This window comes from Colobus angolensis, unplaced genomic scaffold (genome assembly GCF_000951035.1).
Source record: "Colobus angolensis palliatus isolate OR3802 unplaced genomic scaffold, Cang.pa_1.0 Scaffold2, whole genome shotgun sequence".
Classification (NCBI taxonomy): Eukaryota; Metazoa; Chordata; class Mammalia; order Primates; family Cercopithecidae; genus Colobus; species Colobus angolensis.
In genome coordinates, this window is record NW_012115154.1 from 3,429,339 (window position 1) to 3,444,301 (window position 14,963).

Genomic DNA, 14,963 nt, shown 5'->3' on the forward strand with positions numbered 1-14,963 from the left:
TAAACTCTTCTTCTGGTTTTCAAGGCTTTAAGCATACTTATCCAAGCTTACCTGTACCTGAATACCTCAACTGATCTCCTTACTGCCCTATCCCAACCCCTACAGGCCACTGTAAGATTTCAAAGCAACAGCAATTTGTTCCTCTCTCTTGTCTTTCTGGGGCAATGCCTCTGTGGGAGCACCTATGGACCTGTGTCACAGCAGACCAGAGCTCTGGCAGTCTTGACAGTGCCTGGAACACCGTACAAATAGGAGCCATGTCAGTGGAAATGTGTAGAGGTAAAATGCATTAAAGTTGTTTTCTTTAAAGGAACACCTACACAGAAGGCTCTACTTAATTCCCAGGATGCTAAGAGAAAGAGACATGAGCTCACACACACGTGGAATAATGAACGTATGTCTTTCCTAGCAAGGTTTTTTTCACCTCCCTCCAAATTATCATAAATTTTAAAATCTGAAATATAAGTATTCAATACCCTTTGTTGCCACTATCAGAGCAGTTACTGAGAGATGATAAATAATAAAATGAGTCTGGACTGCTATGGTGGTTCCTGTGATTAAAATATTATCAAGACCTGATAGAAATAATGTGAAATATAATTGTCACTAGAATTATCCTTGATGATAGGGTCCGTATTTTATTCAACCTTTTATCTCTCAAGATCTAGTTCAAGTAATATACAGAATAGGTACTCAAATATTTAATTAATGCTTTGTCAAAACAAGCGGAGAGTACACAAAAGTGGCATGTGGAAAACGAAAACTCAGTAATAGGATGAAAAGGAAAGCATTATTAGTCAGAAAAAATATTTTCTAATGGAATCTTAGAGAAAATAAAGAGGCACTTATAATTCATCATACAACGAAAATCATTCAGTACAGGACTCTAATCCCTAAAGTGGCACTAAAAACATTTCAAGGCAGCTGTTCTTTTTTATTTTTTTGATAGGAGAAGCGTGTCACCAAATCCTTCACAAATCTAATAACTATGGATCTTCTCCCCAGAAAAAAATGGACATACGTACATGCACACAAACCCACAATTTTGTATGTACTCTCAAAAGTCTGTGCTCCAGGTTAAAAATTCCTATGTTAAGGGAAAAGCTAGTCACTTTATAAAGGTTAAGGATATAAAAGTGTATTAAGTTTGCCTTGCACATGATGCATCATGCAGGAATTTAACAACAACAACAAAACCTGAAGCTTTTAAAGAATTTGTCATTCTTCTGTCATTTTGGTTTCCATTTGCTTGCTATGTGAAGTGCTGGCTTCTTTTATGTGTTGTACAATTTCTTCTGTCCTTTAGTGTAAAATTAATTATGACTATGATTTTAAGACTTCAGTTTTTAGAAAAAAACCATATTTAAATAAAATATTAGGTAAGCAAAAAGGTGAAGTTTACAAGGAAGGTCTAGGGATTACGAAGTGAGTCAAAAGATCATGTTTAGCCATTCTATGCAAAAATTTAGAAGTCAAAGCCTAATTGCCCAAAAAGCATTTTCCTGATTTATGGTGTGCATGTAAGTGGGAGTGGGGAGGAGAAGCAGGCAGGGAGATCATTTTGGGATTTTATTTAGGGCTCTGGCAAATCTGGGCAAACTACCTGATGATTTTTCCACACTGGCTATGAATGAGAAAGGAAAGAAGCCTCATTTAACAGGTATATCTCTCAACACCAAGCAGCAAACGGAACTAACCACTTGCTATCGCTTTGTAAGAAGATCCAGGCAATGAAAGGCTAACACTGAAGGCTGGAGAAAGCTTTGAGCTAGTAAGCATCATTATAAGGAGCCAGAGTTTGTTATAATAACAAGGCCCAGGAGCCTCAGCCCCACAGGAGACATAAATGAAGTCCTGGCCTCTTACAGTAAAAAATGAAAACCATAATTAAATTAAGCTATAGTAAAAGGCTGATGTTTAATAAGTCTACAGTATTTTATTGGTATTTTCCAAATTGGCAATGTTCTTGTAATCACTTCTAGATAGAAATTAGCGATTGATATTTACGCTGAATTTTACAAAAATAACTTAAATGGCTAGACAATTCGCTGCTTCTACAGCCTCAGTTAACCAAATCTAAGGATATCTAAGAATAGATTTTTGTTTACCTCACTGTACCTTGGGATAAAGTCATTTAATTTGTCACATTATATCTAGTAGAAAGTAATCCAATTTTATACAGAGGTAACCTTGAAAACTCCAACATGACATTAAGTACCATCTCCTAATAACATGTTCTATTATTATTTTCAATCTCCAGGCTTCTTTTTTTTGTATTCACATTATCCCCTTTCATACTTTTTTTTTTTAAACAAATTAAAGCATACCTTTTATCACAACGGTTAAAATATCAAGAGGAGGTGTGACTTTCCCTTTCTTCCCAGATGCTTCATTTAGGCAGAATATGGCCATGTTTTCTGAATCAGCTTTTGTCCATTGTTCCGAACTAAGTACAGTTTCTTTTCTTTTATTATCAGTTTTAAAACTATTTCAAGAAATGTGTTTTCAGAAATATCACTTCACATTATGTCCTAATAAAGTACTCCACTATTCTCTTGATTAAAATTATCTGTTACAATTTAGGTGGCCTGATTTTAGAGGACATCCAATCTCTTCTCTTCTGCCTTAGTCTCATTCTGGTCAGGTACTTATAATATTATCTTATTATCACATTTTAATTATTAAACAATGAAATTTCCAAAACAATAACCCACAGAATTACTGTTTGTTCAGTAACAATGTTACACTACTATGGTTGCTTTTCACATACAATGTTTACTCGGTATTCAAGTTTCAGATAAGTCAACTATAAACTGAAGTTCTGTTTTTGAGGCATTTCCTGGTATACTAGGCAGTGCATTAGAAAAGAGATTATATTGCATTTAGGCTATAATTATCTTTTAACCATCTACGCATAATTAACAACCATTCAAAAAGAAAGTGCAAAAGTGCAAAAGAGAGAAAACAAAACAGTTTCTACACATGTAATGCATATTATAGGATATAAATCTAGACAACTAAAAACAATCGCCAACAATATCCTTCTGAGCATTAAATGACACCACCGATTTTGCTTTATATGCATTCTTTCTTCTCAAGTATTCAAAGAATGCAACAGACATTATCTTGTTAATTTTCAAATTTTTCAGGAGATTAGGATATTATTTTTTCACAAACCAGAAAACAAGGTACTACCATTACCTTTGTATAATTTTTCAATAATAGAGCCAAAATAAGAACAATTCTAGCTAATCTCACCTGGGATCTTAGTACTACAAGTTTTGTTTTTATGAGTTAGAAATAGTATCACTCATGAGAAACAATGCCAAAATTATTACACTAATAAATTATGTTAAAGGACTAATGAAGAAATACTTCAGCAACTATGAGGTAACATGCTAGCTGTAGGCATCAGGAACGTTTATATTGGCTCTTTTGGGTGTATACATTAAATGCAAAATCATAAAGGAATCATGCAAAAATCCAGTTGCCCATGCAAGCACCCCAGAGTCTAATCCTCTCCTCTCAGTTCTGTTGTCAGGCCACAGTAGTGTGGAGACTTGTAGGCTGCTGTCCTTGTTGTAATGAATGGGAAGAGGCTGACAGTGGCATGGTCGAAACCTTCACCTCTTCTTCCCCTGTGGAAAAGTCAGTCATGGTCTAGTTATGGGTGACTAGATTTGTTAACAGTCCCTTTAAAAATGATTTCAATATTTGGAATGCTGATACACATATAAAATACATGCTTAATGTTTGGAATCCAGGTGTGAAACAAGACATGAATTTTAAAATATAAACTTATCAAGTACCTGGAAAGTATATATTCTAAATATATCCTGAGTAATATTGTGTCAGAGATAAGAACAAATATAATAGATTTAGTATAAATATACTACCAAAAAAAAAAAAAAAAGACCAGGAAAGCCATTCTTTTCCAAGCCAATTGGACCTCTTATAGATACTCCTAATAAATGGTAAATATTAATAGTATTTTGTGAAAAAATTAAACCTTGCTTTACAGAAGTGAAAACTGATTTTTAAAAGAGAAAAATTATAAATCCATGTTTTAAAAGCATAAATTATGTACTAGAAAAAAATGAAATAATACCTATAAATATTAACTTAGTAAATTAACATACAGCATCTGAAAATTCAAGTTTACCTTTGAGGTAACTGAAAGACAGTAAAATGCATCCAATTGACTGAAACAGTACAAGGATCCAATTGACTGAAAATGAGATGACTACTTCTAGGTCAGAGAATTATAGATGAATGAGATCAGTTCTCCTGATTATAACTGATAATTATTTGACTACAAGTGACTTGTTTCACACATGACTCAAAATTCAATCAAGTCACTGTTAAAACAGTTCATAAACAAAGAAAATTTAAAGAAAAATGCCCTCTCAAAGTTTAAATTAACAAAAACATGAAAAAAAAAATCCAATCCTAAACAGTTATCAAATATTTTTTGAGGTATATCTTGAAACAACAATGCTTACTAACTTATGTTTTCCAAATAATTTTTAACATCATGGAATAAAAACAACTTGGCAGAGTTTTTTTTTTTAAACAAATCTGCAAAAATTACATTTGGAAAGATAACTGACAAAGCAGAAAAAGAGTCTGTCAATCCATATAACAGGTGATTTTGTAGTTTTTTAGTAAATTGGCAAAGATTCTTATAAACCCCAAGTACATAACAATGAGGTTGTATAAAGCAAATTTTAGACTAGAGTTCTTAGTGAGAAAATGATATTAATAAGGACTAAGAAAGAGACTGATTTCCATCAAGTCCATAAACTTTATTTTGTAACAATAGGCCATACACCCCTGAGCTGGGCCAATTTGTCTCATGAGTTGATACTGTTGATAAAAAGGGACTTAAAAGTGTGTGAGAGCAAAAATCAATTACCACGGGAAGAAAGCCAAGTTAAAGCACATGCCAGTGATCTTCATTTATGAAGGAGGGCATCGTTGTAGTGCAAAAACATTTCCATTATTGAATTTGAGATCTAAGTTCTTATCCTAATTCCACTAGTAATTGAGTATGTGACCATTAACAAATTATTTAAGCTTTCTGAAACACAGCTTTGCTATTCCTAAAATGAAGGAACTGGACAAAATAAAGTCACTTTTTAGGACAAGGTAAGTAACTTTTTAGAAAGAAAGCACATGGTTCCAATAATAAAGATCTGAATGAATTCACTATACCTGCCCATGAATCAAAATTTCCCCCAAGAATATTTATTTCAAAAATCTTTCTAAACTTAGTAAACCAAATGCTGCTAAAAAAGGTTTCACCTAATTAAGGAAATAACTACTAATTTTAAACACAAAAAAAGTTTTCCATTAGACCAAAAAAAAGGGAAACTGCATTTCTGTCAAACCTCTGGCAACTGTTTTTCCCATGATAGGTTTCAGATATATCAATCTTTAATAATTCACTGAACAAGCCAAAAATTAAAATTTAAGTACAAATATATAATAAGTAGACATTGTATTTGTATGACATGTAGGTGACTGCCATCTCTGATTTGCTCGTATAGGTCAGAGACCATATTTTGCTCTACATATTTAGAGAATAAATATACATGCCTTTCCAGAGTGTAGAATTAGTTTAAAATATTGTCTAAGTATATCTTAAAGTAGCAGGTCCCACTGAAACAAGTATGTACTCTCTCCATTACTGAAGCATTTAGTGACAGCTGCCCTGTGTAAGGTATCATGATAACTGCTAGAAGATAAAAAGTTGAATCCCTTTCAATAGTTCAACTCAGGTGCAAGTGAGTTACCTAGGTATTAAATTGCTTCAAATTAGACATAGTTAAGATGTATATAGTTTTCCAGGTTTTCACTTTCTGTTATTTATAACAGTTACTGAAAATCCTAAATCTTCTGGCTACAATTACATAGCTATTCTGCTCTGAGGCTTAGCACATTCAGTTTCCTGAGGCATCTACCAAATATTTATAATCCATGAGAGGATTCTGGTGTGTGAGACTCTTGATAAAAAATTTTAAAATGTCGGTATATTAAAACTAAAATTTCTCTAGTCATCAGAGCCTTAAAAATAACCTTATAATAAGCTTAACCATAAGTCACCATTTAAATACCAAGAAAGTCTGCATAGCCTGAAATGAAAATCCAAAATAAACTCTCCCACCCCCTACCAAATAGAACAATGATTCAGAACCTAAAGTTGGTAACTACATTTTTAGCATCTCTGGAAAAAAAAAAGTTTTTAATGCTCTATGGTTGAGTATATGGTAAAAATTTTAAAAATCAAAACAAAATCCACAAAGATAGGACCATAATTTAATGCCACATTTTTCCCATAAAGCATCTACTTTAGATGAAGATTTTAAATGACCAACACAAGGACAACTAAATTTACTAATCAGCGATTTCTCATTACCAGTGTGGCATTCCGAGAATATTGGTTTGAAATATAAGGGTTAAAACTACTCTTCAGTGCTAAGGAATAATATGATGACTATGAAATTGGAAGAAAATCAAAGATCATCATGTAATAAGTCAAATAAAAGCACAAAAAGAAGACAGCTAATAACTAGAATCCCATAAAGGCATCCTACTTCCTATCATTCCAAGTCCATGCCATTTTGCCTCATTGTCAAGAGTTTCTCGTCTTCTCATCCATTATATCTATACAGTTTAAGAAGCACCTAGTGTTACAGTGTTATAGGAGGTAGCTGTATTACTTCTCAGTGTAATGGCATACTAATTCCTGCCTCTATGCCTTTACTCAGGAGGTTTGCATCAACATAAAAGGCCTTTTCTCTTCCCCTGCTCCTAACCCAAATCTAAGATACGATAGTAGGGATCAATTCCCACTTATTCAGTGAAGCCTCCCGAAGAATTACAGGGTACATTGATGTCTCTCAGATTCCAGTATCATACATATAGTTACCACTTTCATACATTATTTCAGTCTCTTCAACTATACTTTAAGTATGTGGAAATTTTATCCATATCTTAAACGTCTTTAATATTTCTCACATGGCCTAATTCATTGATGGGCAAATACGAACCCTCATATTCACTGTAATTGGTCTAATTTTTAAATGTTTTGATGATTTGGGGGACCTTAACTTTAACTTTTAATGAATGTCATAATTGATTATAAGAAACACTACTAGTAATTAAAATGCCACATTTCTAAATGATTAAAGCAAAATGAAAGAAAATTACATTCTAGTATGCTATCTTGAATGGAAGGAAATAAAAGGAGTATTTGGAACTGAACACATTGTTTCACAAGTATCATGTAGAAGAAGAGGACTGAAAAATGTCACTCTGGGTTACCTACTACCATTAATTAAATGAACAAATAAGAGTCCCATCACTGTGCAAGTCACTACATTAGGTGCTACCAGGCTTATGTAAATTAACTTCACTGTATCAATGGTTAATTTCACTATGCAACAGCCACAGACTATACTCTCTTAACCTAGCTACTTGTCTAGAACATGAAATATTGTCAGTCCCAAAGGGAATAGGGATAAAGAACTTTGATAGACCTCTGTAAATTCATCTATCAGCTTTGCTAAAAACAAGAGAGTAAACGCCTTGCTGCTGATGAAAGCATCCTATTACGATAATACTGTGCCATGCCATACCTGACAAGGGATAACAATAAATTGTATGAATTATGTGAAGAACTATTCTAACAGAGTGAGAAACTATTGTCCTCTACTTGAGAGAATCATGATTCTATTTCACTTGAGAGAATCAGGAGAGGAACAAACTTTTTTTTAATATCATCTCTAAAACCAAAGTTAAATGAGAACACTATTAACAAGAATGACTCCCTTGGATAAAGAAGATACTTCATCTAAAAAATGTTATATAGAATCTTAAAACCCAAAAGTTCTGAAACCTTCAAGGGTAGCAGTACAAAACCAGAAGTATTTTGGCATCAAACTTACATTACCTTATATATACTTCATATTTTTCCCTAGAAATAAAAACATGGCAGATCAAATGGGAAAGTATCTTTCCTTGAACAATTTCTCTTTCACAAAAGGTGTATGTCTGAGACATATGACATGCTTGTAAAACATTAATAATCAGAGTTCTCAAGTACTTTATTTATAGCTCAGTTTTGATGTGTGTGTTTGTGTGTATCAGTCAAAACAAGTAACTGCCAAAAGTGGATAGAGAGTGGCTTTATCCCTCATGCTCTCATTAATTATCATTAAAAAAAATGTTTTTAACCATTTTACTTTAGAATATAAAACCTTAATTTTCACCACGGTGTTGGACTTTATAGTACCATAACTTCAGAGACCATTTTCTTCTTTTTCATTTAAATACCATATGAAAGTTTGGTAATTATCCTATTAAGTAAAATGCTTCCAAACAATAAGTATAATACTCCACCATCCTTATAAAGCTCAATATTACAAGGCATCCATCTAATGAAAAATATACTTTAGATTATGATAAAGACTAATCTTTCATAGAAATTTCCAAGATATTAATACTCTGTTATTCAACAGTTCCTTCCCTATCCACCCAACAACCTGAAAACATGAGTTATTCAAAAATTCTCAAAGGCTTTAAACGAACCTACCTGCTACAGGGATCCCTCCCAGACCTGTGTTGTGCTGTGGCGGGAGATTCAAGTCCAAGAAATTACTATTTGAGGTGGGGTTTGCTGTGTGGTTCAAGTGCATGATGCTATTGCGTGGAAAGGCCATCCAAGGATAGCGGGTTGCCTGGCCTGGAAAACTGAATGAATTATAAACCGCTCGGTGCTGCTGAAATTGAGGGAACCTCTGGGGCAAGACTGAAAAGGTACTATTGAGAGAATTGGCATTTGTAGCTGCAGCAGGATGCAGGAATCCAGAGCCTGGACCTTTGGCGGTTGTAGTGTGTGAAGAGGAGTTCTGAAGAGATGTGGGTGAAAGGGAAGGTTGGTCTTGAACGGACAGTTCCTTCTCAATCAGGTCTGCTAAGGCTTTTCGAGTGACGTCAAAGGGATCAAAACCCAAGTCATCCTCTGGTTGTTTAGAAGAACCAAAGCCAAAAGCTGCTTGCCAGTCTGTGGAGGATGATACTGGGATTGTTTCTGTTGGGAAGAAAAATAGTGATGAATATCAGATACACAGCTCACTTTTGTACTTAATAAGTACCCACACTACTGAAAGTTAAACATGTCATATTACAAATTAAGTATGTGCAAAATCTATGTGACTTTTTAGCACATTAAGATCATAGAATTACAAAAGGCCTTATATACTTCTAGTAGTTACTTAACTTTTAAGCTACTAGCTTCAAAAACTGAATGATATAGACTGATTTTGCTAATCAAAGGAAAAAATGTACTTGACACTCCAATTACACTCTCAACCATTCATAATCAAAACCAACCTAAGTCACTTTCATGAAATAAAATAATAAATATAATTTAACAGATTTTAATTAGTAAAGTTTATTTTTTAAATGTATTTATCAAAGTACGAATAATTTTGAATATATGCTTTCTATACTAAGAAAAAATACAATTTAATTAAAAATTATTTATATTAATCCTTATAGTTTTTTGGAATTTTCTGCTCTGTAGGTGCTGCTGTCAATATTACTTTTATGCCACCTTTCATAGTAATAAGAGAATTTAGAATGGATAAAAATGGAAATGGTTCAAAAATACCATTTAGTAGTAACATAACTGTTACTACTAAATAACTTACATCTTTGTCATCTGGGGGGGAAATCTTAAACACAAATCTAATTAAATAAAAATACCTATCTAATTAAAAATCTAAGTCCTTGCCAGGTGCAGTGCTTCATGCCTGTAATCCCAGCACTTTGGAAGGCTTGGGTGGGAGGATCACTTGAGGCCAGGAGTTCAAGACCAGCCTGGGCAATATAGCAAGACCCTGTCTCTACAAAAAATTAAAAAATTAACCAGGAGGCTGAAGTGGGAGGATCACTTGAACCCAGGGTGTGAGGCCACGGTGAGCTAAGATCACGCTACTACACTCCAGCTTGGGTGAGAGAGCAAGACCCCCACCTCCAAAAAGTAAAAATAAAAACAAAAATTCCCAAAAGAATAAGCTTATTACTATTGGTAAAATAATATAACCCTTTACTTCTGGAGAAATCCTTTAATAGAGTAATTTCTAGGTCACACAACTATGTATCTAACCACCTAATTCCATGTAGTTTAAATATTTACATTTTTATTAAAAGAGAACAGAGAGGCAAAAGATAAAAATATATCCACTAATGAGTTTCATGTTAGTCTGTCAACAATATGTTAAGAGCATAATTATACTAATACTTGGTACTATTGTTATATACCTGATGTGAAGAGGCTCTGTGGTTCTGGTGCTGTAGGCCAGTCACTGGATGTCTGTGGGGAGCTGGGGAAAGGAGGAAGCCCACTTGGGATAGGGTTAGGATGGCGAAAATTGTCTGAGAATAACGACTGTGACTCTGTTACTGCCCCTTCAAAAGGGGACCGTGCACTGTGATTGGATGAACTGATGGGGATGACTGGATTGGATTTTGACAAACCAGGTGGTGGTGAAGGCGTATCACTGTTAGATATCTGAATAAAAAAGGAAAACAAATAATAACTACATGTTTATACATTTTAGTAAGCCACAATTAAAAAGTTTGCAACCAAATGTATTAGAATAGTGCTTTGCAAACTGTGGTACTTGAAGATGTTTTAATGAAAGCATGAAGTTTCAGAAAAATCAATTAAATCATTAACTTACATATATACTCTTTAAAAAAATTAGTCTGCCTGAAAAGATTAAACTAGTCTCTTTTTTTTTATTTTGAGATGGAGTCTCGCTCTGTTGCCCAGGCTGGAGTGCAGTGGTGCACTCTTGGCTCACTGTAACCTCAGCCTCCCGGGTTCAAGCAATTCTCCTGCCTCAGCCTCCCAAGTAGCTGGGACTACAGGCGCGTGCCACCACGCCCGGCTAATTTTTTGTAATGTTAGTAGAGACGGGGTTTCACTGCGTTATCCAGGATGGTCTCGATCTCCTGACCTCATGATCCACCCGCCTCGGCCTCCCAAAGTGCTGGGATTACAGGCATGAGCCACCGGGCCCGGCCGTCTCCTCTCTTTATACAACCTTACTTCTCTCACTACCAAGAAAATAATACTTCTCATTCGGGATTTTACTATAGTATTTTGCTCAAGAGTGAAAACTTTCCAGAAACCAAACACAAATTATTAGAAATACATGGATCGGTGATAAGAGAGTGACTGACTGTAATGACTAGATCATTTAACATGCTAGGTGATTCTCAATACTTTAGTTTTCAAGAAAATTAAAGAAAGATCTAAGTTGTTTCCAAACACATCATTAAAAATAGTTTTACATAATAAATCTTTCTATGATTCTTAGGTATTTAATTCAGAAGAAATTGAAAGACTTGAGTGATACTGATATAATACTCCTCCTTCCATCTACCTATTTATATGAACAAAGTATCTCAACACATCTTAGAAAAATAAAAAACACGACCAGATTGCTGCTGCAACTTGGCTCTTTTACCAGTAGGTAACATTCATCTAGAGATACACAAAAACCAATTTTAAAATGGCCCTATTCTTCATTAAGAGATGAATTTTCAATATAATTTTACTATTTATTATTTGTTTCATGGTTTTTAAAATTAAAATCTACATTTATGTACAGTGTCATCTCAATACTACTAATAAAATTCAGAAGACAAAAACTGGCATTTGAAGTCTGTGACTGCAAAAACATCTTTATTTCAATTCAAAACTGTATATGCCTATTTTTAAGAGAAGTATATGCTTTTCAAGCAAAAACTATACTGCATTAAGATAAAACTCTATAATAACAGAGAAAAATTAGTTCACAGAGAAAAAAATGTAAAACGTCTGATTGTTAAAGGAGAGTATGTGTATTTTTTTAAATGGATGACAGGATAATAAAACATGATTATGATCAAAACATTATGATGGGATATCAAAACATTAAACTTCTCAGATACCAGTATTTCTAATATGCTGGAAATTACATCCTTTGCAACTACTTTTAAGCTGTAAAAAAATTTAATGTGCAACTAAAATATACAAGGGGATATACATATTTCCACATTCTTTTACGAAATGTGTCAGGAAAACATTTGGAAAAGCATTACATTTTAGATCTCTAAGTTTTTCACAAATACTGTGGAGGACTGGCTATACTTTATGGAAGGGACTAAATTACATTTATTTTACCAATGTAAGAAGATGTATAGAAACTCAAGGAGTGAAAAACTAGCAAAAAAAAAAGGTCTCTGAGCAATAAGACAAGATGACATAAAGCATGCTCTAATGGTCAGCACTCCACTCAGTCTCACAGTAGATTCAACTTTGAACAGCTTATCTGGCTTATCATTTCAAAGCTGAAAGTCATTTGGGGGAAATAAGAAGGGAAACTGTTAGAAACAAATACACTTGACTGAAACAGAAAATTAAAGTAGACAGGAAGGGGCAAGGGGACTATGTAGTGTAGGAATACAATTCTTAAAAGCAAGAACTCAGAAGGCATGCTAGCCTGGGACCATTTGACACAGGGTCAAGAAGACCAATAACATTAGTAGACTCTAAAGATAATAGTATCTGGTCATAATGATAATTCTGAGTCATTAAAAAAGTGTTAAACTGTGCTCTATATATTCTGGGGGAAAGAGGCTAATTATAATATGATTAATAAAGATGAGCATCAAAAGTGTTTTTAAATTGTGTCAGTAAAGTATTTTTAGAAAATTCGCCTGCATAGAATAGCTTGCTTTCAGAGTATGACAAATAAATCAAGTGATACTGTATTCAGATCTTACCTGCTGGGAATTATCACCATTCCCTATACTGAGAGAATCTGAAGGTTTGTCAATGGGGCTGTAAAAAGAAAACAAATAGAATAAAATCAGAATAAAGTCCTTCTCCTACAATAAAAACAAACTCCTCAAAAGCCAAAAAAAAAAAAAACAAAACCAAAAACCAGACACTTTACCATCTTAACAAATGTTTACTGAGGTACTGGGAAGTAAAACATTGATTAAATGTTGAGGACACAAAGAAGTACAGGTTGAGCATCCCAAATCCGAAAATCCAAAATCTGAACTGCTTCAAAATTTGAAGCTTATTGCACGCTGACGTGACACTCAAAGAAAATTGGTCACTACAGCATTTCAGATTTCAGATTCTCAGATTTGGAGTGTCCACCCAATAAGTATAATGCAAGTATCCCAAAATTCAAAAGAAAAAAAATCTGAAATCCAAAACACTTCTGGTCCCAAGCATTTCAGATAAGGGATACTCAACCTGTATAAAATCTCTACCCTTAAGGAACTTACATTCTCATTAGAGTCTCCAACAACAATGGGTAAAACAATAGCTTATAGGGGGAAAAAGGCACTGCTTACAATTAATAGATCAAAAGTCTAATCTACCATTTATTTTTGTGCATGTGATAAACATATTCCCCATTTCAGGTTTTGAAATAATACTGACATTTTTCTAGGTGTTTGACAGAGGGCATAAAAATTATTTAAATATTCTCTAGAGGTTTTTAAGAGCAATGTTTTATTTTAATATTTCTATACACTAATCATAACCCTAGAGAAGGCATGTCAAATGAGACAAAAGAAACATTTTTGGGCAAACTACTGATTCAAACAAAAACATTAACCTTTTATTTTCATATACAGAAAATGTAGCACCATGGTAAAGTAAGAGAATCACTGACTTCAAATCCATTTTATCTTGTCTGACTTAAAGACAAAATAAAATCTCTATAACTTTGTGCTACAACAGTGTACTGATATTCCTATAACTAACTTTGACTCACCACATGAACAAAAATAGTCATGTGTTGCTTAATGATGGGATACATTTTGAGACATGCATTGACAGGTGATTTTGTCATTGTGGAAACATTAAAGTGTGCACTCACATAAACCCAGATGGCATGGTCTATTATACACCGAGGCTATATAGTGCCTACTGCTCCTACACTGCCAACTTGTACAGCATGTTACTGTTTTGAACACTGTAGGCAATGTAACATAAGGGTAAGCAATTGTGTATCTAAATAGAAAAGGTACAGTGAAAAAGTTATTTATAATTATATAGAACCACCATTACATATGTGGTCCATCCACTGTTGACCAAAACAAAACATTGTTATGCAGTACATGACTATCTTTACTCAAATGTGTTGTTCTGATACTGTGTTATAGGAAAAAAATTAAGATTCCAAATTTCTTAAAATTATTTTATTCCCTGAAAATATATACGGAGTCCCCTTTCAAATAGATAACTTACTGGTACCATATTTAATTGCTCTAAAAAAAAAAATCTAACAAGGGCTAGTACCCAATCTGAGTCCCAGGTGCATCTTCTGCAGACAATGCCAGATGTTCTTGACCATAAGTAAACAGATTTGAAATTTACTTGAAGAGCATTTTTACTTACTATTCATAAAATAGCAATAAATCAATGAATATTAAGTAATGTCGGTAATGCAAACAGTTTAAAGATATAGCCCTGAGCCCACTAAGTTTAGAAGTATTGGGGGGAAAGAAGATAAGTGCACAAAGAAGGTTAAGTACAAACATCAGCTATCAAATGAACTGTTTAAACAAACAAACAAACAAACAAAAATGCCATAAATCTTTAGAAGAAAGCAAAGCTACTACAAGTGGGGCAACTAGGGAAAGTTTCCTAGGGGAGTTCAAATTTAAGTAGGTCCTTAAAAAGATTTACCCAGCAGGAGAAGAACGGGGGAAAGGGGAAAGAACAGCATTAAAGGCAGGAATACCTCCTGTGTCAAGGGTCAAAATGTCGGAGACAGTGTTGGGAGAGCTAAATATTTAGTCTAGTTGACAAATGGGATAGCTGGAATAATAATGGAAGGTAAGGACAGAAAGGTAAACACAGGTTAGGCTCCAGAGGCCAC

General features: G+C 33.9%; 1 protein-coding gene across 6 annotated transcripts in view; it reads right to left on the reverse strand.

Annotated features, from left to right (window-relative positions):
* CNOT4 (CCR4-NOT transcription complex, subunit 4) overlaps window positions 1-14,963 on the reverse strand; it is a 155,752-nt gene that overhangs the window by 23,905 nt on the left and 116,884 nt on the right. For 4 of the 6 annotated variants that reach the window (XM_011941251.1, XM_011941248.1, XM_011941250.1 and 1 more), the window contains exons 8-10: window positions 12,844-12,901; window positions 10,330-10,579; window positions 8,597-9,094 (exon numbers count right to left, since the gene is read on the reverse strand). In XM_011941251.1, the coding sequence (XP_011796641.1) occupies window positions 8,597-9,094; window positions 10,330-10,579; window positions 12,844-12,901 (806 nt within the window). Of the gene's footprint in view, window positions 1-686; window positions 3,639-8,596; window positions 9,095-10,329; window positions 10,580-12,843; window positions 12,902-14,963 lie in introns of those variants that run through there. The other 2 variants (XM_011941253.1, XM_011941252.1) reach the window with 2 other exon arrangements.